The 25,531-nt window shown below is 36.0% G+C and overlaps 1 protein-coding gene across 2 annotated transcripts in view; it reads left to right on the forward strand.

Annotated features, from left to right (window-relative positions):
• LOC121431400 (von Willebrand factor A domain-containing protein 8-like) overlaps nucleotides 1-25,531 on the forward strand; it is a 63,973-nt gene that overhangs the window by 9,570 nt on the left and 28,872 nt on the right. For both annotated transcript variants that reach the window (XM_041628965.1, XM_041628963.1), the window contains exons 6-23: nucleotides 5,247-5,357; nucleotides 6,324-6,491; nucleotides 7,221-7,385; nucleotides 8,061-8,110; nucleotides 8,623-8,731; nucleotides 9,884-9,988; nucleotides 11,146-11,283; nucleotides 12,337-12,471; nucleotides 14,086-14,163; nucleotides 15,427-15,587; nucleotides 16,289-16,402; nucleotides 17,977-18,145; nucleotides 18,953-19,030; nucleotides 19,513-19,628; nucleotides 20,631-20,743; nucleotides 22,608-22,714; nucleotides 23,902-24,050; nucleotides 24,869-24,944. In XM_041628965.1, the coding sequence (XP_041484899.1) occupies nucleotides 5,247-5,357; nucleotides 6,324-6,491; nucleotides 7,221-7,385; nucleotides 8,061-8,110; nucleotides 8,623-8,731; nucleotides 9,884-9,988; nucleotides 11,146-11,283; nucleotides 12,337-12,471; nucleotides 14,086-14,163; nucleotides 15,427-15,587; nucleotides 16,289-16,402; nucleotides 17,977-18,145; nucleotides 18,953-19,030; nucleotides 19,513-19,628; nucleotides 20,631-20,743; nucleotides 22,608-22,714; nucleotides 23,902-24,050; nucleotides 24,869-24,944 (2,142 nt within the window). The remainder of the gene's footprint in view (nucleotides 1-5,246; nucleotides 5,358-6,323; nucleotides 6,492-7,220; nucleotides 7,386-8,060; nucleotides 8,111-8,622; nucleotides 8,732-9,883; nucleotides 9,989-11,145; nucleotides 11,284-12,336; nucleotides 12,472-14,085; nucleotides 14,164-15,426; nucleotides 15,588-16,288; nucleotides 16,403-17,976; nucleotides 18,146-18,952; nucleotides 19,031-19,512; nucleotides 19,629-20,630; nucleotides 20,744-22,607; nucleotides 22,715-23,901; nucleotides 24,051-24,868; nucleotides 24,945-25,531) is intronic.

Raw genomic sequence — 25,531 nt, forward strand, 5'->3', positions numbered from 1 at the left:
AAAAAGGGGACCACAACTAATCCCACAAGGCAAATTAAAATGTCATCCCTGGTCTTGGCCTTCAGTGACCTTGAGATTAATGTAAGCCATGTATGTCAATATCTCTTTTTTATCTTGAAACATCTGAAAATTCTTAGAAGAAATGCTGATTCATCCTGCAACCTTTCCCTCATATTTTCAGCAGCATATTTTGGTTATGTTAACCTCTCTCACCATTTGGCTTTTAAAGGGGAAGTTCACCCTGAAGAAAAGTTTGTTGTAAAAATAGCAGAAAAAATAATAAAAAATATTGGTGAAGGTTTGAGGAAAATCCGTTAAAGATTAAGAAAGTTATTAGAATTCAAAGTTTTGGATTTGTGACGTCATATGCGAGCAGCATTCCTACATAGCGAATGGTAAAAAATCAATGAATTTCAAATTTTGTACGGTTCCTGATAACTTTATTTTGTTTTCTATTTATGATAGGGTGTGAAATGATTTGTCTATTGATATACAAAAGGCACAGTAAAAAACATTTTCAATTTTCTGAGAAAATGACATTTCATATTTTTTTTACCATTCGCCTTGTAGGAATGCTGCTCGCATATGACGTCACAAATTCAAAACTTTGAATTCTAATAACTTTCTTAATCATTGACGGATTTTCCTCAAACCTTCACCAATATTTTTTATTATTTTTTCTGCTATTTTTACAACAAACTTTTCTTCAGGGTGAACTTCCCCTTTAAAAGGAATCTCAGTACACTCCAAAGTCCAAAGGTCAATTGTATTCCAATTGATAAAGGAGTACAATCAACAATGCAAGCTATATTTCTTAAACACAGCAAAGTATGGCATTGCACAGAAAAGATTTTTCTGTAGGTCATTCAAGGACTTGTATGTGTTTCTAGTGTGTACATATGTTGATGAATGTATTATCTTTATATTGACTTTTCTATATACCAGACCTTCATTTTTGAGGAGCGCGATCGCGCCGGCGCTCTTACCGCGCTCCTAAAAAAAAATAAGGAGAGCAAAAAATCGCGCTCCTAAAGAAAAAAAAAAAAAAAAATTGAAAAAATTTCACATTTTACATCTTTAAATCCATAAAATGGCCTTCTTTTTTCCATAATTTCTTGAAATATTCATCTCTTTCCCGACTCTGATTGTAATTTAAAACTCGGTAAATATTGCAGTCCCATGTAGTCCCATATGTAGATTTTCATGGCAACACCACGGAAGTCTACATGTGAGACTATACGGAGGTAAGTTCAAATCAGAGTCGGGAAAGAGGTGAATATTCTTCATTTTCTGATAGTTTTCAACTAAATCAAAGTAATTTCAAGGAATTATGGAAAAAAGAAGGTCATTTCATGGATTTAAAGATGTAAAATGTGAAATTTTAGCAATTTTTTTTTTTTTTTTTTTTTTTTTAGGAGTGTGATTTTTTGCTCTCCTTATTTTTTTTAGGAGCGCGTGCGACATCTTGTAAATGTATTGACCCAGGCCTAGTTTCACCACAGATTAATTAATAGCTAACACAGCTATTGCATGTACCGGTATACAATGTTAAGAAAAATCTACAATTTATCATACATGTATTGTAATGAATTTATTTGACCTCCTCACGGAGAGCGATTCTAAGGAGCTCAATTGAGCTCCTCAAAAAAATAAGGGGGAGAGCGATTTATTGAGCTCCACGAAATTATAAACGTGAAGGTCTGATATACATGCATACCCTCACCCTCCTTGAGATCATGTAATATTGGCATGAATTGAAATCAATAAATGCGTCTGTGCTTTCATGTATTTTATTGATAGCATTCATGTACAATAATCAAAATACATGTAGAATGAATGTAGCAAATCTTTCAGATTCATCCCAAGTTTGTTTACATGTGCTCATTGTTATGAATTACAATTATAAAATGATGATTCACATTGCTGTTAAACATTGAAAAAAAATTGTAACGTGTATAAATTTGTGTGCAATCATGCACAGATACGATTCCACACAATGGGTGATTTCAAGTTCAGTGTTGACCTTTTGGTGTTGGTGTTGGGTCAATTTTTACACAATTATAACACCAAAAATAAAATGAGGATGGTCCCGAAAAGTCGCTCTTGAACTAGTTGTTGAGATGTCAATAATGTGATCTGGATCAGTTTTACAAACTCTGAATAAGTTCTGGAGCTAGGGGAAGCAATCAAAATTTCAACACTAACACCGACACCAAGGCCAACACCGAACTTGAAATCACCCAATGAGATTTTGTTTGCAGCATGTGAATTATTAAGAGGGGTACCACATTTAAAAAACAAAAGCAAAGAAAAATAGTAAGTTTTTATAAGAGCCCCTTTATATGAAATATGATTTTAATCGCCTGGTAGAGAGTATTCTCTTATTTTTATGTGTTTTTGTTTGTGAGAATGTACCATATTTGATGATTATGATAATGAGAAAAAAAATAGATGTATACGATGATACAACAATTGCTCCTGCTACGATTGCTCGAGGCGTAATTTTGTCTAAGATGTAAGTTTAGGATAGAAAAACAGGTTTGGGGTAGGAAATAATGCTAAACCCAGAATTAAACTCTTTATTCAATTTAGTGTGTGGAATAGAGTGGAGCAATTGTCGCTGGAGCAAATGTCGTGGACTCGTTATAGCCATATAGGCATGTATTCTAAAGTCAGGTTTAACCCTAATTCTCCCGGGGGGGCCATAATGGCCCCCCCCCTCAACAATTTTCGCGATATATCTGCTGCGCGAAATTTTTTCACCTCGCAGCTCACTGACTTTTTACATTCAAGTCTCGCGCAAATTTTGAGACATTTTTACGACATTACGCAACATTATGCAAGTGCATGTCAGACCCAAAATTGCTCATAAACGTGATTTCATGTACAAATCCAATGCAAATTGCGTATTTAGCCAAAATTCATAAATGTATCATTATTTCTACTTTTACTGATTAAACTTAATTAATTTTGCCTCTATCAAGACATGAGTGGGTTAAAAACACTTGATTACTAATGAAAATTGTATGATTTATTGATTTTCATGATTATCAGCTGTATTTTCAAGGTCATTGTCATGAGAGAATAGGTACTTAATCTATAGATCCTCCAAGAACCCATTACAGACTACTTATACTGCAAATATCAGCCTGATCAGGTATTCTCTCTATGAGAAAATCCATTTTGAAATGTGTTGCAAAGTACAATGTACACGCGCGATTTGAATATGCTACTTACGAAGCAACAAATAGCTATATTTGGAATAATTTCAAGGTCAAATGATATGGTTTTGAGTTCAAATATTTTATGTAGCTTAAAGTAGACCAAAAGTGGAACATGATTTGCAATTATCAGCATGAACTCACAATCTAAGATGGAATAACACACAATTAAAAGTGGATAAAAACACTTGATTATTAATGAAAATTGTATGATTTATTGATTTTCATGATTTTCAGCTGTATTTTCAAGGTCATTGTCATGAGAGAATAGGTACTTAATCTGTAGATCCTCCAAGAACCCATTACAGACTACTTATACTGCAAATATCAGCCTGATCAGGTATTCTCTCTATGAGAAAATCCATTTTGAAATGTGTTGCAAAGTACAATGTACACGCGCGATTTGAATGATACTTATGAAGCAACAAATAGCTATATTTGGAATAATTTCAAGGTCAAATGATATGGTTTTGAGTTCAAATATTTTATGTTGCTCAAAGTAGACCAAAAGTTGAACATGTCTTTCAAGTTTTGGCTTAAGCTCACCCTTTGTATTGAAATGACACCCATTTGAAAGTCAATGTAAACACCATTTGAATGCCATTTGATTCTGGAAAATTAGCCAATTTACTGTTTTTATTGAATTTTAGGTGTGTTTTCAAGGTCATTACCAACAATAAAAACTATTTCTGAAGATATATTCTTTTAATACTAATTACAGACTATCATCACAGAAGATATCAATGTCTTTGGGCTCTTCATCTTTGAGTTATCACAATTTGAAAAGTGTTGAAAAGCATGTATGTGTCATTAACGTCAATTTTAGGGTGTTTACGACCATTTTGGAATGCGCAAATCAGCCCCTAAACATTCCGGTAGCAAAATTTCTCAAGTAACACTTGAAAATATGGGTAAATGTCTATCAAAACACAGAAATTGGTCCCCCTCCTCGATGGGACAGGAGGTGATCCGTGACCTTGAACTTGGCATCTTTTGAAAAAAATCCAACTTTGAGGGCGCCCTACAGGAAAATGACACATACTCTTGGGTCAATTTTTTGTAATTCTGTTGAGTATCTGAAAGTCCACGAATGTGCATAATATTTGGTTCTAAAATAAATTAGTTTTGGATTTATGAGCCTCCAAACATGCTTCTGAAATCATTGACACGGATGCTTAAAGCCATTTTCGGTGACCTCGTGTGCGAAATCCGGTTGACAGGTCTGCGCTACAGTATACTCTGCATGTTTAGACCAAAAAGTTCTTCGAATTTACTTAAAATGAAGACTGTAATCAATCAAACTTTGCTGCAGTAGTCAATCAAAAATAGGCAATTTTATTTAAAATAATTTTGTTGTGTGCGCATTGGTTGCTATGGGTGGCCGTATCTTAGCAACCATTTGACCTTGGGGCAAAATATTTCAGATTTTTCCGCCAGACACTTGGGGCAACATTTGGTGCGAGTTTAAAGAAAATCGAAGGGGGTCGGGTGACAAATTGTCTGAAAATTGGTTGATTTGACGTGGATTTCTCAGCAATTACACAATTTCTTCCAGAATCCTTCGGCACATATTTTTTATTCATATAAACAGACACTTGGGTGGTCATTCTATTGGATTCTGTAAAAAGTCAGTTTGAGATCGTTACCAAAACTGGCATTTACCTTTAAGTTAAACCTACTTCAGAATACGGGCCGTAGAGTGCATGTATTCTCTCTGTAAACTGGGTGCTATAGGCGATTTTATCACCTGTTTCATTATTGCCCAGGTTTTAGCCTGCCATAGCAGCCAAGCGTTCGGGGAGCGTTTCATGAAAGGACTTGTCGGACGTTTTATCCGACAAGTCCCATTTTATCCGACAGTTACCATAGTAACAGTGCCTCACAGCCAATCAGAGTCAGAGAAAGATGTCAGATCTGACAACTTGTCTGACAAAATGTTGATGAAACAGTCCCCTGATGTTGGATGAACCATTGGGTGCTAGTAATTAGCACAATCTTATCATTTCTTTTTTTTCTTGGTTTCAGGAACTAACGAAGCGAGAAGTTGAGTACATGGCTCTGTCAAGAGACACCACAGAATCAGATCTAAAACAAAGAAGAGAAATCAAATCTAGTACAGCATTTTATATTGATCAGGTTAGGTTCATATATTCATTACTAGGATTGGGATGATTCTTTATTTTAATTTCATTAAACAGTGTTTATTTGATGTTTTAAAATGTTATAAATTGTTTTTGAAATGTTTCAAATAGTTGTAGAAATCTTCAAATCATGTTTTGAAATACATGTAAAAACCAAAGATTTATAGTATGTTATATTTATAGTATATATTTTTTTGGGGTCCACAATTACAAACTGCATGCATACCATCTTAATTTACAGTAAATTAGTAGCATGTCTGTCTTGATACTTTCACCCCCCCCCCCCCATACACACACTCATACAAATGTATGCCATATCTTGTTCAAATGTCACAGGATTTTATTGTTTACTTGTGATTAGTATTTGATGTATAATCTTTTGATGTATTCATAAATTAAATATTTCAAACAGGTTTACCCCATAATAGAGCCAGTTCGTAGTTCCTTTCTGCGCATGATCAAAAGATTCTACGCATGATCAGAGGAAGGTCATTTGTACTAAAGTGACATGGTGGTCTAAAATCTAATGAGAAAAGCACCAACTTTGGTGTCTTGAATTGTGGTTTTCATTCACATGATGACATCCACAAAAAACAACAATGCATCCGCGAATGACTGGTATTTCACAGTTTGCCAATTACATTGTGCAACATGCTCTGATATGCATTCAAAGTAGGAATGCAACAAATACCTTCATAAAGTGTTCGTTGGTGTGCTATTCTAGTCACCTGGTCTATTCAATTTCTTCATCCTGCTATGTAAGGCAAGCTTATGTAATATCTTGCTTTAAAATCTGCCTATCATAATGAAAGAAATGAAAGGTCATTTGACCAAAATTGTCCATGAAGTAACTACGAACTGGTCTAGTGATTTGACTAAATTATGTTATGATACTGACCAAAATCTTATTGAATATCCTCAATCATATGGCTTGACAAACATTCTCTCTATCACTTCTCAGTGTGCAGTCAGGGCAGCCACAGAAGGCAGGGTACTTGTTTTAGAAGGTATAGAGAAGGCAGAAAGGAACGTGTTACCAGTCTTAAACAACCTTTTAGAGAACAGAGAAATGCAACTAGAAGATGGTCGGTTTCTGGTTGCCAGTGAACGATATGACAAACTATTAAAGGTATCTGTTTTTCCTAACTCTTCAAGAATGTAAAATTGATGAATTCTATTGTGTTTTGCCAACAATTTCAATGCTGTATATTACGTGTTTTGGACAGTTTAACCTGAAAGTTTTTATAACCTTCATGGAAAGCCACTCATTTAATTTCTTATTTACTATGTTCATATTATACATTTTCTTCTTTGAGTTGTTTGTAAATTAACCTTTTCAGCTTGTAATGCTGGTCAATCTACATGTATATAAACCAATGAATACCTGTAATTACAATGAATAATTTGTCATCTTTATTCATCTTTATCTTTATTTATTATTTGTTTCTCTTGTAGCACAAATCGAATGATAAAACCATAGATAGTTATACTTGCTTATATAGCGCTTAATACTTACTTTGTCAGAAGTCTCTAAGCGTTCTACAGTCTATGCAGCATAATTACCCTGGCTTTAGCAGTGCAGCTGTTACGCGGGCTGCGTTTCAAGGAATAAATTCCTGTCAGGTACCCATTTACCTCACCTGGGTTGAGTGCAGCACATTGTGGATCAATTTCTTGCTGAAGGAAATTACACCATGGCTGGATTCGAACCCACGACCCTCTGTTTCAGAGACTAATCCACTGGGCCACAACACTCCACATGTTAAAGATAAGATATCTGTAACTTGGTAATAATATTCAAATTGCATATTCATTGATCCATCTTGTAATAATTTCCACTCTTTGTTTCAATCTATAGGATCACACAAAGGAAGAACTAGAAAGATGGAAGCTAGTAAGAGTGAATGAGGATTTCAGAGTTATTGCTTTAGGCTTGCCAGTACCTAAATACAGGGGGAATCCCCTAGACCCGCCCCTTCGATCTCGCTTCCAAGCAAGGGACGTCAATCCATTAGCATTCAGGGTAAGACAATGATGTCAAATCTGTACTTTTCTTTCTATTTTTTTTCGAGATAATAATACCTACAGAATTTCCATTTATTTCAGTGAGTTAAGTGGAGGGAGAATTTGGGGTAAGACAAATTTTTCACATTTATTTCTTTAAATCTTTTATAAATTTTTTCACATTGGTACCATTAGTGCTATGTACAGTATTTCCATTTGTTATAACAAAGAATAAAAGAGCAATGTTGGTTGATGGCCTTGCTCAAGTGCATAGATCTTTAGTTTGAATGAAAAGTTGTCATGCTGTCAATTTAATCCTTTAGTCCTGAAATGATTGGTTTCACTTTTTTTTTTCATCTGGAAAGTCATTAAGCTCTGAAATCATCATGTCTTGAGCAGTTCATGAAGTGAAATAATAATGAAAGTGAAAGTTTTATGCACGAAAAGGTTGATTGTTTTCATGGAATTGCCCTAAAATTGTTTTCCCGTAGAGCACTTCTCCCTCTTCTCTCATGTTTTTTGGTATGCACCTCTTTTTTTTCATCAGTCTAATCATTTTGTACTTTATTACTGGTTTCTGATTGGCTTTCAAAATGAAAAATCTCTATTTAACATTACGTGATTATCAAATCACTTCTTACAAGATTCTTTTCATAGTTTTGCTTTATGTAGCATATCATATATTTCTCAACAGGATCACTTACAAGTATTATCAGAAGAGGGGAGTGCTGTTCCTTCAGAAAGGTAAATATTGATTAAAGGGGAATGAAACATTTAGGATTGTATGGAAACAGAAAAATCAAAGAATAAGATCAAAGAAAGTTTGAGAAAACTCAGACAATAATGAAAAAGTATGAGCATTTGAATGTTGCAATCACTAATGATATAGTGATCCTGCCATTGGCAATGCAACAAAGGGTTGTGATGTCACTTGTGAACTACTTTCCCTTTGATGGACTATAAAATACCCCCAAAATGTCTCTTTTGGCTCTTTCTTTATTTTACAAACTCTGCATTCAAAATTCATCCTTTGAAAATCTGCATTACTTGCCCTCTTGTAGAGAGAATACATAGTCTACTGATGTAGATGTGATAAAAGAGGCAGATTAAGTGAAATATCTACAAAAGTTTTTTTCACTGTTTTCCTTTTTTTCTACTTCTCCTCTGAAATCTTTCACAGCTCCCTGTTTCTCTTTGTAGTTCTTTACATATTGCATTAAATAATGTACTTGATGGCATTTCATATTTTCTCACAGACTATCTCAGTTGTTATCATTTGCAACAACGTTAAGATCAGAGGAGATATCGTCCCTAGGTTTGCCAGACTTCCCTCTTGATAATTTATCCAACATTGTCCAAATTCTGGTGAGTCTATTATGATGTTGATGATTATATGACACCTAGATAGATGCTTATTATTTTATTTGTTGTTTGATATCGTTCATTCAGCCCATTTTGCAATGATGTCATCAACCGTTTTTTTTGTCCATTGCACGCGCGCACCGAGATTGCAGCTTCAGCTAATGTAGGCATCAGCAGTGCGCATGTTGTAATGATATAAAAATCAACAGACCGAACTCCCACTGCATGAGCATGTTTTGCATCGAAATTCACAAATTTCATATGAAAAAAAAGAAATCAATTTTTAGGTGTCATATAATCCAAATAATGATTTTTTTTCATTTGTGCAATGGACAGGATACTTCATTCGGTGAAAGATGAAATAATGATCCATTATCCAATGGATCATTTCATCTTTCGCCTCATGAAGTATTCTGTCCATTGCACTCGTAACATTCATTATTTGTATACTGTTGATTTGATCACCCTTACCCCATCTGCACGTTCAGGGCATCCTCTATCCTCAACCCAACCCTCTCATCTTACTCTTGCTTCTTCCATGTCTTCTTCAAACCTGCCTCCTATTCCTCTTAAGCATATTACCCATACAAACAACATTTATTTTACCTCATACAACTCCCAAGAATGTTCTGTAATCTGATTGGTCCAAATCGGGTCACATGATGTTCAGCGAATTGCACTATGGCATGCAGAATGCACTATACTGCACTCCGACGTCAGAGTGCAGGATAGTGCGAGGTCTGGTATTATGAAGAATTTAGATCAAATATAGCATTAGGGGCAACTCAGTAACATGGGGGAGAAGGGGGTTGTATAAAACAAAAAATGTACCGGTACTCGCATTCTTGTGCATAGAGGACCTAAATAATCAACTCTGTGCTCGATTCGCCAAATGGATATACCGCGCTCAGTCCTGCGGACCTCGGTGCGGTATATCCAAATTAGCTCTTCTCACACATCGTTCATTATTTTTATATTAATTGTTGACACCAATACTATAAAGACTTTGCATTGAATGAATATGTAGACTTTGCATTGAATGAATACGTAATATTCATGCGACCAGATCGAGACTAAATTGCTCAAGGAAGAACAAATATCCGCTTTTTAGTTTCCCTTTATTTTCATCCTTTGTTTTTGTCATATCCCCTACAGAATAAGGTACCTTCCGCATCTGTGCATGGTTTGATCCATCAACTCTACCCTTATGAGGTCTTCCTAAACAAAGAGGGCCAGGAATCTGTCCTAGATGCTTTACAGGTAAGACACCCTACCAACTGTCAGAGCCATATCTTTCCTGCAAGATTCCGCAAACATCCATTCATCGCTGATATCACATTCATCATAGACACAAAAGTGGGGAAAATGGAGAAAGCCATTGTGAAGACAACCAGAGCACTGTTCAAGGGGGATTCCTCATTAAGGATGCTTATACCGCTTTCATAGTGAAGGCGAAGTGGAGTTACTCCGGAGTAACTCCGGGTTGAGTTGATCCGCTTGTACTGCGGACGGACTTTAAACCCCCTTTCATATTGGCAAGCACTGCAGCGGTGTATCCGCAGTCGTTGCCATGGTTTCCTAGCGAGTTCACGCCATACGTGTGGCGAGATCAAGCGATAAGCGCATACCGCATTTCCGGGTGCGGAGTAACTCCGTTTGTAACCCTCTTCTCGAAGTGGGTTGAGTACTCCGCTTTGAATCCGGATCGAACTAATCTCAGAATTTTCATATTGCCCTCCAACGTGGAGTAACTCCTCCTGGACTCCGGACTAACTCCACTTCGGCTCTCACAATGAAAGGGGTATTAGATATTTGGTAGAATGTCTTAAAGATGAATTATAGCAGTTGGGTGAGAGTAATTAGACAAAATATAGCAAATGAAGTATACTCAAGGGAGAAAAAGATGGATGAAAATGCAAGTGGTCTTTATGAACAGATGTCTCCAGTACATTCACCAAAAAGGGAATTCTAATATATTTTCAAAGTCGTGTGAGAAAGATATTTTAATTTCTTCTAATGATAGCTTTTTCCTCAGTCCCTGCGACTTTTGGCTAAGTCAATGTTTGCCTGTTTGATAGAAACTAAAATGATTTCATTCATATCCTTTGAATAATTTACAGTGGTTCAAGTGACCCAAGACAAGATGGATATGGACTTCTCTAGACTTTGGATGTATCTTGTGATTTTTTTTATTCCACATTTAACCATTAGTGCTGTAGTACTATTTTGGAACATGCTCTAGAGAAACATGGCTTTGCCCCCCCCCCCAAAAAAAAAAGAAATAATAGTAGATTATAAATAAATGAAAGGCCTTTTTGGAGAATCAAAATTTTATTTGAATTTCTGAGCAGAATCCCTGAAAATGTCAAAATCGAATGCCTGCATTAAAAAAAAAAAATTATTTCAATTTCTACTAGAAATTTGAGCTGAGACCAGAGAAGTTTGAGAAGCCACCAAAGCAGAGGATATCAGATGTTGTCCAACGAACCAATCAGGATGGTGGATTCACTGCAGCTGTTAATGTAGAGGTCGAAGGTCATATTAGTCAAATACAGGTAAACAATGTATTTGTGCACAGGGAGATTTCAAGTGTGCTGTTTGAACATGGGGGGGTGTTTTACAAAGTTGTGCTCGACAGTCAACGCTCGCATGATATAGAATATGTATTTCCTTTAAAAACATAGCATGTCGAATACATATCTATGATCTGACCAATATAGTGACCATTGTAAGGCGACCGCACTCCTTACGATTGGTCTGCGACTCAATTTTGGAATAAAACGTACATGTAGTAGAATTTGATGCTAATATTGAGACTTGAAATATCTTACTGTGTAATGTTTGATTTCATCGTACGAATACCTATGTTCAAATCTGTGACTATGCTATCATCCTTCGTAGAATAAAAGCAAATTTAATATCTAGTCGTAATGACGTCATAGCAGTCGTACAATTAGCTACGATTTGAAACTAATTAGGCCTTTACTACAAAACAAAGGCTGAAAATCTTGCAAAACTGTTATATTAGTATTCTTTCCATTAATTTTAACCTCAAATAAAATTATATGTTCCATTCACATTTTCAGAAAATGAGCATAATCCGATTTGTTCAAAAACCGGATTGCAAACAGTTGTAAGGTGTGCGGTGGCCGTTACAAAACCCACAAAATTTTTAGGTGTGACTTTTATTCACACTCCCCTCTTTGTTGATGTTGGGCCATCACCTACCTTGGCTCTTAACTTAAAATCTGGCATTTTGCTTGCTGAAATTCATCCTTGCATCTGCTTCAAATGTAAACATTCCTTTGAAATTCCTTAAAATGTTTGGGGTTTTCAGCAGTCACTAAATTTTCAGAAGTGCGTTAGGCTGGTTTTCATGAAATTGGTGCCAAAAGATTTTCCATAATTTTATGGAAAAACCTTGTTTAAGCATGAATTTCTTGCAGAGGGGTCATTGATTTTGTGAAATTCTAGGATGTCAAAACTTTCTTAGTTTTTATGCGATTTTGATGAAATGTCAGTGTTATGCTTGTTTTATTTGTATCTATTTATTGACATCAACTCTTTATTTTGGGTGTACTTGATCCGTATGCTATCTCTCCCTCTAGGTTCCAACTGGTGTAAATGCTGAGAAGCAACATGATGTGTTACATAAATACATCTCAACATCAACTCATGATGGTCTATTGGCTGATATGGTCATGTCTCATTCTGTTGGAGATTTCTGCTTAGTGGGACCAAAGGTAAGTCATCCCATCTATCTGTCTGTCCGTCTGTTTGTCTATCTATCTTTCTATCTATCTGTCTTTTTGTCTGTCTATCTATCCATCTGTCTGTCTCTGTCTCTGTCTCTCTATCTATCTATATCTATCTATCTGTCTGTCTGTCTGTCTATCTATGCATCTATCTATACATCTATCTGTCTGTCTAGGTATCTATCTGTTTGCCCGTCTGTGTATCTATGGCCTGTATTCTGAAGTCGGCTTTAACTTAAACTCAGGTTTAAAGTTGTGGTTTAAGTATGGATAGCCAATTGTTACATAAATCACTAACAGTAAAGATATCATATTTCAGCTCATTTGGCTCTCAAAACATTCATAATTATTTAGGAAGTATAAATAGATGATTGTCTTCACCATCGATGAAACAAGAAAGAGCACAGTAAACATAAGAAACATACAGCTTAATAAAAAATTTTGACCTTTTTGGCCTCCCATAATTTTAGCACAGAGTTAGACCAAGGTCTAAGTTAACCCTAAAAAGACGGGGCAATTTCGACGCCTAAGAAGACGGGGGGGGGGCTGATTCAGCCCCCCTTATGATCTCGGCCGTCGATCGCGACGAAAATTGGCACACGCATTACCCATGGCATTACCTACAAAACTATAACATCAAATTCTGCAAAAAAATCTCATGTCTCATTAATTATGCTAATTTATGCGTAAAATCATAAGTTTGCTCTAATTAATAAAATAATGCCCCTGAAATGCTAATTTTTGTTTCACATACTCTAGATAGGCATCTGATCAAATTTATTTTAAAAAATTTTCAACATCACACTTATTTTCTTATGTATTCTATTGTTTTCTAAATTTCTTATGTATTTCTTTGTTTTTCGACTTTTTGTTTTTTATTGTTTTTTCAATGGAAATTGTCGGGGACTTTATTTTGACCATAAAAAAGATAAATTTAATTCATTTCAAGCAGTAAAAGGAAAAATAATGATACATTTATGAATTTTAGCTAAAAACACTATTTGCATTCGATTTGTACACAAATTCACATTTTTGAGTAATTTCGGGTCTGCATGCACTTACGAAATGTTGCGTTATTCCGGAACCGCGTACCCGGGGATCACAATTTTGGTCTTTCAAGTTGCACGAGACTTGAAAGTAAAAAGTCAGCGAGCGACGCGGTCAAAAAAATTTGCGCGGCGGATTTATCGCGAAAAATGTCGAGGGGGGCTGATTCAGCCCCCCCCCCCCCAGTCTTTTTAGGGTTAAACCTGACTTCAGAATACGGGCCTATGTGTCCATTCCTATTTCAGCCCTGTAGACTTACATGTAGTTCAGTGTTTGTAGTGTTGTACCGAGTATGTTATTTGTTTTCATATGTTTATGATGTCATCTGAAATGACAGTGGTTCTGTATTTTTTCCTCAGTGCTAAAATTTAACAAATGAATAGCCCTATAACCTTGATAGACTATTGATTACTTGAGCCACAAAGCAATTTTCCATACCTCTATACTTGATTGTATGCATTGACTGTCATCTTATTCTTATTTGTATATTTTATACATGTACCTTTGAATTTCACTCTATGGGACAATAAATCAAATCACTTCTATTTTGTGTAGGGTTGTGGGAAGAGTGTTTTAGCAAGAGAGTTTGCAGAGAAGCTTGGATACAACTCAGAGATTGTCATGCTGTATCAGGTAAATTCACTATCTATCTCTTACTTCCAGTGTGTAGTATTACAATTTGTGCTTTAATGTTAACAAAATTTTGCTTGTTGTAATTGAAAGTAGTCACGTTTTCATTAATTTGGGCTTGAAACAGAATTGCGTAGGAATGTAAATGAGATTTTTTTTTGTGCAATTTTTGGTCTCAAGTTTATTTTTATAATTGGTAACGGCTAAGTTGGGAATGGCTCTATTTAAACTTGGCTGTATTTATTATTTATATGCCTTGACATCAAGGGATATTGTATGATTTGTTGCATTCTGAATTACTTTCGTCTGATAAGTGATTTCATGTTGAAAGTTTTTTCAACCCCCCCCCCCAAAAAAAAATGATAATAATGTGTACCAGAGTAAAGTACTAAGTCACTTTTTTTTTAATATTTCATACTTAGTGAGTACTCTCGCATCCAAACATTGGCTTCTTCAGACTGCCGTAGATGGCCGTATCAGAGCTGCCAAGTAGTACGGATTTTCAGTACTAAGTACTGAAAAATGAGAAGAATACTGATGGTTTCATGCAAAATACTGATTTCTCAAGTTTCAGTTTATGTGTTGTCCTATGGTATTTCTTTGAAAATACTGATTTCCTCGCCAAAATACTGATTTTCAGCTTTAAAAATACTGAAATGTCCCTGTTCAGGTTGGCAGCGCGGTACGACACTGAATATTACTAATAAAGGAAAGTCATGTCTTTAACATGCTAAGAGTGGTTTAGTTTTAAAGTAGAGATTAACAACCGTAAAGGACATCACTTAATAGATTTAATAGCTAGTCATTAAAACAAAAAAGTGATTATCCTGCCATTTGAAAAAGAGTCATTATCACTGCAGAAATGCCATATGTGTAAGATGAATTGAAAGCAGTACAGTTCGATTTTAAAGGCAGAGCTGCCAAGTAGTACGGATTTTCAATATTTAGTACTGAAAAATGAGAAGAATACTGATGGTTTCATGCAAAATACTGATTTCTCAAGTTTCATTTTTATGTGTTGTCCTATGGTATTTCTTTGAAAATACTGATTTCCTCGCCAAAATACTGATTTTCAGCTTTAAAAATACTGAAATGTTCTTGTTCAGGTTGGCAGCTCTGTAAAGGGCGATAGCTGCAAGTGAGGGGCGAATTTGGCCTCCCCCATTCACGAGGGCAAATTCTGATTTTAAAGTTTTTATTGATGATGATGATGACATTGCATTATTCTAAAGGTGCTCTTCGTTACTGTAATCTGTTGTTTTCCAGGACATGACCTCACGTGACCTACTCCAGCAGCGAATCACAGAGCTTAACGGTGACACGGCATGGAGATTGTCACCTCTAGTCAAGGCGGCACTAGAGGGCAGCATTGCTTTGCTTGACGGCTTACACAGAGTGAATCCTAGTACATTAGCTGTTCTCCATAGGTGAGTGTTTCATGATCTCATCTTTATTTATTCCAGCACCAATTCTTTTGTCTATTATAAAGTGTGAGAATTGGTAGTGAAAGGTCGCTTGCAGGAATCCTGCGCCAAATATGCTGTTCTGACCTTAGACCGGGCTCCGTCTTACAAAGAGTTGCGATTGATCCAATCAGTCGTAGCTCTATTGAAATCCATCAGTGTCATAATTTTTTTCTGCAGGAAGTTTGCAAAATGTCCTTGTCAAATTATCCAGAAAACAATGAACTTATGAATATACATTATATCTAGAAAATATTTTGAACAAACATGTATTTATAAGATGCTGATGTTGCTGGCTTTCCATAGTTACGATTGATCGGATCAATCATAAATCTTTGTAAGATAGGGCCCGGATGCCTTACATATCATTTTAACACTTTTTCTGACTTTTTCAGTTTTTGAAAATAATATTAAGCAGGCAAGAGTGCTCCTAAAAGTGATTTATACACCTTTTCTTTAGTTTCTAAAGACTGCTTTGTTATAAATATTAATTAATGAAAAGAATTGAAGCAGAAAAAATAGTGAAAATGGAAAAATATGAAAAATGAAAAACAATACTACTATGGTGCATATAGCTTATTCAAATCCCCATATTTCTGTTCTCACAACCAACATTATTGCTCTCTTTTATCATAAGTTTTCATTTTCTGTCTATATCAATATAGATTAGTGCATGATAGAGAGGTGACCCTATTTGATGGTACCAGACTGCTTCGTCATGATAGATATGATCAGGTGAAACAGGATACCAGTCTCTCAGATGCTGAGCTGGCAGAAAGGTATGTAATTTATTTAGTATAATAGTTGTGTAAAGGCGACCGGACACCTTACAATTGGTCTGAGACCCGATTTTGGAATAAAACGTAGTAGAATTATATGCTATTATTAAAACATGGAATATCTAACTGTGTAATGTTCTAAATCATCGCACGAATACCTATGTTCAAATCTGTGACAATGCTATCATCCTTCTTTGATTAAAAAGCAAATTCAATATCTAGTCGAAATGATGTCATTTACTCCAAATAAAGGCTTGCAATCTTTATTAAGATTATATTCCTATTCTTTCAATTAATTTTAACCTCAAATAAAATGATATTTTCCATTTACATTGTCAGAAAATGAGCAACATGCGATCTGTTGCAAAAGCGGATCGCAAACAGTCGTAAGGTGTGCGGTGGCCTTAAGACATGTAAAGTCTTAATATTATTTATGTCAAGCAAAGTTTGATTCCTTCCTGAACATGTAGAAATGCTGTTGGTGTAAATATTGAGCACTTTCTCAGAACATGGACCTATCACAAATGGACATTCAACAAGAGCATTTTATGGCCACCCGGGGCGGTTGTTTACTCAATCCCTTCTCGTACATTGACAGTCACCGCCCGATCTCTGGCCCTCATTCGACTAGATGCGGTCATGTAAGCTTGATTGCTGTAATCTGGGAAAGTCCCTGCATTACCTATAATGCAATGCACAATTTATTTCCGGTTTTCAATACAGTCCAATTGTCGTCTGATCATCACAAAAAATCCTATTAAATTTTGCCAATCCTCTGGAATTTTACACCCAATTGAAAATCAACTTCTGACTGAAGGTAAGCGCTACTATCGACAACAATATTGTCTGAAAAAGATGCATTTTTTACGGTTTTTCGCACATTTCTCCGTCGAATTTCAACTGCTTTTTTGCTGTAAATATAGTGATCTGCAAGGTGATGTCAATGCATTTCATGTGCGATTATTTGCGATGTACGTAAAAATATGTTTATGCACGATTTTCATAGCACTAACGTTCGCTGCTGTGCGTTGCTTTTTATAAAGTGAACGAACAACATCACAATGGGTAGGAGCAGCGTACAATTGATTTCCGCTGTCCATCAGTGATAGCGTGTTTTTACGACTGGCTTGATGGGTGTCAGCTGCCAGCGCTCTGTTTATAAAAGGATTAGCAGTGACGGTCTTTGACCGAAAAGAAGGGATTTGTTGAATGTCTATTTCATGCTCAGAGTCAGTGCATAGGAATAACTTCATGATATGGGCTCAAATCGCATACATGTTTGACGAAGTGCATTATTTTTTTTTACTGGCCAAGTAATGTTTTATTTCATTGAGAGAATACCAAATTTCTTTGAAAGCCTTCCAAGTATTCATGAGCCAGAATTTCCTTATATTCAGTCAGGTTTGTCATGAAGACAACTGTTTTGTTTCATGCAATTACAATTTAGATTGTACTCCTGGGTATACCAGCTAATGAACAGTGTGTTGCTGTTAAATCCGTTTGGAGGTTGGTTCATGTCCGTAAATTCTGTATAGCATTTCAGGTTTGCATTGTCCTCTCTTCCTCCCCACAAGGTCTATAATGAGAATACATCCATCATTCCGCATCATTGCATTAGCCGAGCCCCCTCAAGTTGGGAGCAGTAGTCAGCAATGGCTTAATCCAGAACTACTCACGCTCTTCATGTATCATCATATTAAGCCTTTGACTATGGCAGAAGAAATGACTGTTATACAAGGAATGGTGAGTCCTTGGTCCTGTAACGCAAATGGTACTATTGATCGTACCCTTGAATTTCAGGATTGATAGTACATTGTAGTCAATGGAATCAATCATAGAAAAATGTTCTACGATCATTGCTAAGTTATGTGAAACACCTTCAAGGAGTGTTTCATTAAGACTTAAGTATGACTAAGGGGGTGTTGCAAGAAAATTTTTGCAATCAATCGCAAATATTCTGTTGCAATGTTACAATTGATTGATCACTTTTAGCTACAGCAAATCAGATTACTCTCCTTGTTTCATGCAGCATATTAGTAATCAATCGCAAACTTGCAATTAATTGCGTGGCATATGCTTGATGTCGGGACCGAGAATGGACTTGCAATTGATCACAAGTTTCTTGCAAAGCCCCACAAGAGTCATGCTTAAATACGGAATGCAATTAATTACCTGTTCGCTATTAGTTGTTTTATTTTTTTCAATCTCTTCATTGTTTCCCTTCTTTAATATCACTCAACTATCTCCTACTGTATTACATCCTTTCCGTTTCCTTGTCTTACCTACATACACTTTGCATCTTTCCTCCCATTTCTTCTTCTTACCAGCTCTTTCAAATTGTCTCTTTCCCACCTCTCCACTAGTTTTCATGTGCAACTTTAAATCACGCTTAAATCTTTCTGAACCCCCCCCCCCCCAGACTTGATATGGTGTTGAGCTATCAATAATGTGTTTCGGATTATGCTTCCCAGCTGGGGTGATGATTTCAAGATGATCCATGTTTCTACAGTTGTATTTCCATTCCTCTTTCATTTTTTATCTATCTAATAGGTTCCTAATGCTCCTACAGATAGCCTTGACTCCATACTCCAATTGACTCATAGATTGAGGCATGCAGCTGATCCTAATGTAAGTAGCAAAGGCCAACTCATTTACATCCAACCTGGAATAGAATGATAATATTTGAATTGTATATTGGGTATGAATATCAAAGAAAACCTTGTATTTTAGACTCTCTTCGTGAGTAAAAGAGAGATTTAAAAGAAAATTCTGAATGGTTGTTATTCTTCTTCATCAACATTGTTAATGTTGCTTGCAATTATTTGTGTTCGTATGTTTTTTTTCTGTTTTTCATTTCAATTGCAATCTTTAGCGTCTTCTCTTTTGACTATTTTTTACTATAATGTCATCTGCATTGCTTATTGTGTAACCCGCTTTCAACAATATCACAATCTAGTGAATTGTTTTTATTTTCTCATTGTTTTTCATTTCAGTTGCAATCTGTAGCGTCTTCTCTATCGACCCGTAATCTTGTCCGCATTGCTCATCGTCTGGCTCGCTGTCACTAATATCACAACCTAGTTGTTTTATTTTCTCATTTCTCATTTCAGTTGCAATCTGTAGCGTCTTCTCTATCGACCCGTAATCTTATCCGCATCGCTCATCGTCTAGCTCACTATCAAGACCAAGGTCTCCATGATGCTGTACACAAAGCCTGTTTATCAAGGTACAATAGAACCCAGGGATGTAGTTAAGACCGGCTGTAGTATTGGCCTCGGCCCGAGTCACGAGTACAAAGTCTAAAGTCTATGGGAGAATATTTTCTCCAGTGGCCTCTTGACTCAGAACTGCCGGCCTTGACTACATTCTGTAGTAGGACATTTCCATTGAATTTCTAATTAATTTCTGTATTATGGGCTTTATTCTTAATATTTGTAATGTAGTTTATGTGAAGGCTTTGGACTTCATTCTACATGTATAGTTATGCATAATGTTGTACAGTCAGGTTAATTACATTTCAATTCAGAGCCCTTAGAGAAAGCATGAATGATTTGGGAAATAATTATTATACCACTTTCTTACTTGAGCTCCCATATGATAGTCTAATAATCATTGCCCAAGCTGTATTGATTGAAGACTGAATAAATTGATTAATTTTGCAAGAAAATGAATAAATGGATAACTAGATAATATTAAGAGATACAGTAGTAAGTGATGTTTATGGTTCAAGTAGATCACCATGTTGTGGTGGACTTGGCCGTTATATGTCACTCCTCCAAATAATTCTTTCCTATGGGCATGCCATCATTCAATGTTATTCAATTCGTCGCACGCACCACGAACCGTCCTCTCTGCGCAGATACAGTGCGATATCGCGCCTCGTGATTTCACCACGAACCGTCCTCTCTGATACGATGCCCATTGTGGCGTAAACAATTCACTTCAAGAAAATGTAAAGATACAGGATGAAACTTTGGAACCTGAACTATCGAACAAAGACACTGGTAAATAATTTGCTCTCCTTGTAGGTGCATTTATTGCTGGTTTTAAAAAACTTTTTTAATGCGTTCTCTGCAAAACTAACTTTCGCATCGAAGTGCGCAGAGAGGACGGTTCGTGATGCGTGCGACGAATTGTGAACTCACATTGTTTGTCTTTTACACTTCTTGATGAATATTTTGTAATAAAACCTAATTGAATTTGACTTTGAATTTAAAAATCATTTCAGATTCCTGCCCTCGCTTGCCAGACAGTCGTTGGAGCAAGCACTGGAGGATGCTGGGATAGTACCTCCTCCGAAAGAATCACAGAGCATTGATGATATAGAGAAAGCTACTTCATGTATGTATAGGATCATGTGACATTCCAGGCCCCATTTCATACGATGATGATAATAATAGTTGATTTATACATTGTATCAGCTATTGAACTTCAGTATTTACTCTTATGTACTATATCGCATCTCTTCAGTTATTGCTTTGGGCTCAATAATAAATTCAATTCAATTAATTTAATTTATTTCACTCGATGAAAATAACATATATACAGGTAAATAAGAAATGCATAATGACAGATAGAACAGAACAAAGTAAGAAAAATTATAAATACAGTAAATTGTGTACAAAGCAGGCTTCAAGTGTAGACTGGCATTAAAGATCTAATGGATCTTAGAAATTCCAGCCCATTAAAGACAGAAGAAGAAAGAAAAGGAAAAGAAATGAACTACTATTATTTTATATCAGAGTGGTTTTAACCAAAACTCTTAATCATTAAGCAGGAGGAAAGGGGGAAAATAAAAAAATGTGACTATGTCATTTCATGCGGGCAATAAAAAAAGATCAGTCCATTTTTGTCTCACCTGCGAAGCAAAGTGAGACTATAGGCGCCGCTTTTCCGACGGCGACGGCGGCGGCGGCGTCAACATCAAATCTTAACCTGAGGTTAAGTTTTTGAAATGACATCATAACTTAGAAAGTATATGGACCTAGTTAATAAAACTTGGCCATAATGTTAATCAAGTATTACTGAACATCCTATTAGAGTTTCATGTCACATGACCAAGGTCAAAGGTCATTTAGGGTCAATGAACTTAGACCATGTTGGAGGAATCAACATCGAAATCTTAACCTGAGGTTAAGTTTTTGAAATGTCATCATAACTTAGAAAATATATGGACCTAGTTCATGAAACTTAGACATAAGGTTAATCAAGTATCACTGAACATCCTGCATGAGTTTCACGTCACATGACCAAGGTCAAAGGTCATTTAGGGTCAATGAACTTTGGCCGAATTGGGGATATCTGTTGAATTCCCATCATAACTTTGAAAGTTTATGGATCTGATTCATGAAACTTGGACATAATAGTAATCAAGCATCACTGAACATTTTGTGCAAGTTTCAGGTCTCATGATTAAGGTCATTTATGGTCGATGAACTTTGGCCGAATCGGGGGTATCTGTTGAATTACCATCATAACTTTGAAAGTTTATTGGTCTAGTTCATTAAACTTGGACATTAGAGTAATCAAGTATCACTGACCATCCTGTGCGCGTTTCAGGTCACATGACCAAGGTCAAAGGTCAATGAACTTTAGCCGAATTGGGTGTATCTGTTGAATTACCATCATAACTTTGAAAGTTTATGGATCTGATTCATGAAACTTGTACATAAGAGTAATCAAGTATCACTGAACATCCTGTTCCAGTTTCAGGTCACGTGATCAAGGTCAAAGGTCATGTAAGGTCAATGAACTTTGGCCATGTTGGGTTTTTTTGTTGAATAACCATCATATCTCTGTAAGTTTATTGGTCTAGTTCATAAAAAGTGGACATAAGAGTAACCATGTATCACTGAACATCTTGTGCGAGTTAGAGTAGTATTCAAAGTCAGCACTGCTGCTATATTGAACCGCGTGATGCAGGTGAGACAGCCAGAGGCATTCCACTTGTTTATTATCTTGACAGTTTATTTGAACCAGTCTGCTAGTTTTATGGGATTTCCAAAGTGATATGAGGGTTGAGTCAACAAGTAATTTTTGGGAGTAAAACATTATGGTAAGGTGTGATGTATGCATACCAGTTACCCTTCCCATAGTTTCATCAGTTTAATGTATACTGGCAAAATCTTCAATTACTGCAGAAACCAAGATGAATATGTATCATGACATTTTGGCAATTTATTCTCTTTCTACTGTGCTTTCACAGGTGAAATCAAGGATAATGTACTACGCGTTGGTAGGACAGAGATGGCGCTCTACAACCCAGAGAACCGCATGATGGTTCCAGATACACTCTTTTATGAGAATCCACAGGTATGCAATTAACTATTAATAGAAGAGTTCATCTTGGATTACAATGTACCGATCTCAAAGGCAATCAAGGGGAGGGGCTTAATAAGCAAGTTCGTAGTTCCACTCTGCTCATGATCAGAGGAGGGTCACTTGTACTACATCCACAAAAAACAATGCGTCCACGAACGACTGGTATTTCACAGTTTGCCAAGTACATTGTACAACATGCTATGATATGCATTCAAAGTAGAAATGCAACAAATACCTTCATTGAGCATTTAATGGTGTGCTATTTTAGTCACCTGGTCTTTTCAATTTCTTCATCCTGCTATGTAAGGCAAGCTTACGTAATATCTTGCTTTGAAATCTGCCTATCTCATTGAAAGAAATGAAAGGTCATTTGACCAAAATTGTCCATGAAGTAACTACGAAATGGTCTATTCCTCCCCGCACAGAATTTCTGAATACTGCACAGCTACTCTGTGTATTTTATGAATCTCAGCTACACCATTCAGACAAGCCATTCCTGCATTCTTTTTATTCACCCAAACTATTTTGTAATCTGTATTTATACATTGCTTGTTATATATTTTATATCAAACAAATTAGACACCAACCAAGATTAGATAGTTGTTTTCTTACAAGTCTCTCACATTAATGGATACCAAGTTTATGAGAATCGGAGAAGGATATCGGGTCATCAATATTTTTGCACAACATTTAAGACAAGCAGTGTTGATTAAAAATGTGTCAAACTAAGTATTCAATATGCAATGAGATAATTAATTTACATATCTATGATAACGAAATACTGGAATTTAAACAAATTATTAATCTGAATTAGCTGATGAGGCAGCCATCCATTTCTAGCTAATCCACTTACGATGGCAGTCTTCTTTATTCATTCATTCATTGATGATTACATGTTTCTTTAAAGAAGAGCTATACAATACATTGTTGTTTTGTATTCCTTATATATCATGACTGTACATTGTTAGTATTATTCATAATATTGTACATGTATTGTATTATTTGAACAGAAAATAAAAATGAAATCAAAGAGAAAAGCCTTAAAAACCTTTGGAATAATAAATTTTCATGACAGTATATTTTTTTTCATATTTTACTGCAGCATCTATCTAAGTAAGTCGTAAAATTGGCAACTCTTGAATAATAAAATCCAACATACGTTCTATTTTTTCCTGCAGCATTTATCGATCATGGAGGACATGCTTAAAGACTTTACTCTAGGAGAGCATCTCTTATTGGTCGGTAACCAGGGTGTCGGCAAGAACAAACTAGTAGACAGGTTCCTTCATCTTCTTAACAGACCAAGGCAGTATATTCAGTTACACAGGTTGGTATTCACTTAGCAATTAAAACAATGTTTTTTTTGTGAGAACCATCTCCCATTTGAATTAGTAAAAAGTCCATGACTAGAGGTGTTCAAGTCAAAGATTGATAACAGCCACCGACGATACGATTAGGCATTCATACCAATCGGTCCAGCAGTGTACCTAACCAGATCCTGATCTAAGCTTCAGTGGCATTGGTGTGTTCATGCTTAGTAAAGGCAGAGTGAGCATTTTGAAATGCTCACCGTAAATGCAGCTCCAATCAAGGGGAGGGGCTCAGTTCCTCCTGCACAGACTCTGCGATTGCCGCACAACTACTCTCTGTATTTTTATGAATCTCAACTACACCATTCACACAAGCCTTTCCTTCATTTTGTTAATTCACCCAAATTATTTTGTATTCTGTATTTGTGTACATCGCTTTTTGTCTCGCCGGCATAGCAGAGCGAGACTATAGGCGCCTCTTTTCCGACGGCGGCAGCGTCAACACTGAAATCGTAAGCTGCACTGCTATTCTGTTGACTCGGGAGTGAAGGTACTTTCTTTGTCAAGGATTGTGCCACATTTACAGGAAGACATATGATGTAGGAAACTTCTATTGGGAGTGAGCCTAATAATACTATGGAGAGCTGTCTCAATATTCTTGATTTTCTCTTTGGAATTGTGCATAAAGCAGCACTGGCAAACTTCATCTCTAAATTCCTTTGGTTGCGATACAAAAATGCAAAATATGAGTAGTTATAATGATTTAGATGATTTTGAGACCATAAATAGTTTGTCTTGATATCTTGTTCTGTATGTTGATGTTTGTTTCTTTCAGGGATACCACTGTTCAGACTCTCACCCTTCAGCCCAATGTTCAAGATGGTGTTATAGTGTATGAGGATTCCCCTTTGGTAGGTGATCAACTTGTTACTTGTTGACATGATATCTGCTACGATACCTAGATGCTATTCTGGGATATTAAAAGAGTTTCTACAATATACCTGAGAGTATTTAAAGGTATTGTTTAACTTTGTGAGCAGCAGATTAAAAAAATTCCCAAACCAAGATGAAACATGTGTACAAGTGCATGTATTAGAACTAATAAACCCTGAAAACAACCATTATTAAGAATGAAAAGCTAAAACTAAAAGGCTAACCCCGATTTTGTAAATAGGCATCTTATAGACGCCTAAATAGTACACATAAGTGTATGGGATGAAATTAAGATGGTGTTTACGGTCACTTTATACTTCAATTTTTGAAGCACTAAATGATTATTTTCAAACGCAATTTTTTCTGGGCTTCATTTTTGTAACATATCACAGACACAGGTGACAAGTGTGACCTTCTAGCTCAGATTTTTTAAAATTCAAACCAATGTTAACCTATCACTTTAATCAATATTTCTCAGCTGACAACCATCATCACTGACTACATTTCAAGATTGGCCTCTGATTGGCAAACGTCAGTGAAATGCTTAGGATTATGCGAGTGTGGC

This window comes from Lytechinus variegatus, chromosome 17, assembly GCF_018143015.1.
Source record: "Lytechinus variegatus isolate NC3 chromosome 17, Lvar_3.0, whole genome shotgun sequence".
NCBI lineage: Eukaryota > Metazoa > Echinodermata > Echinoidea > Temnopleuroida > Toxopneustidae > Lytechinus > Lytechinus variegatus.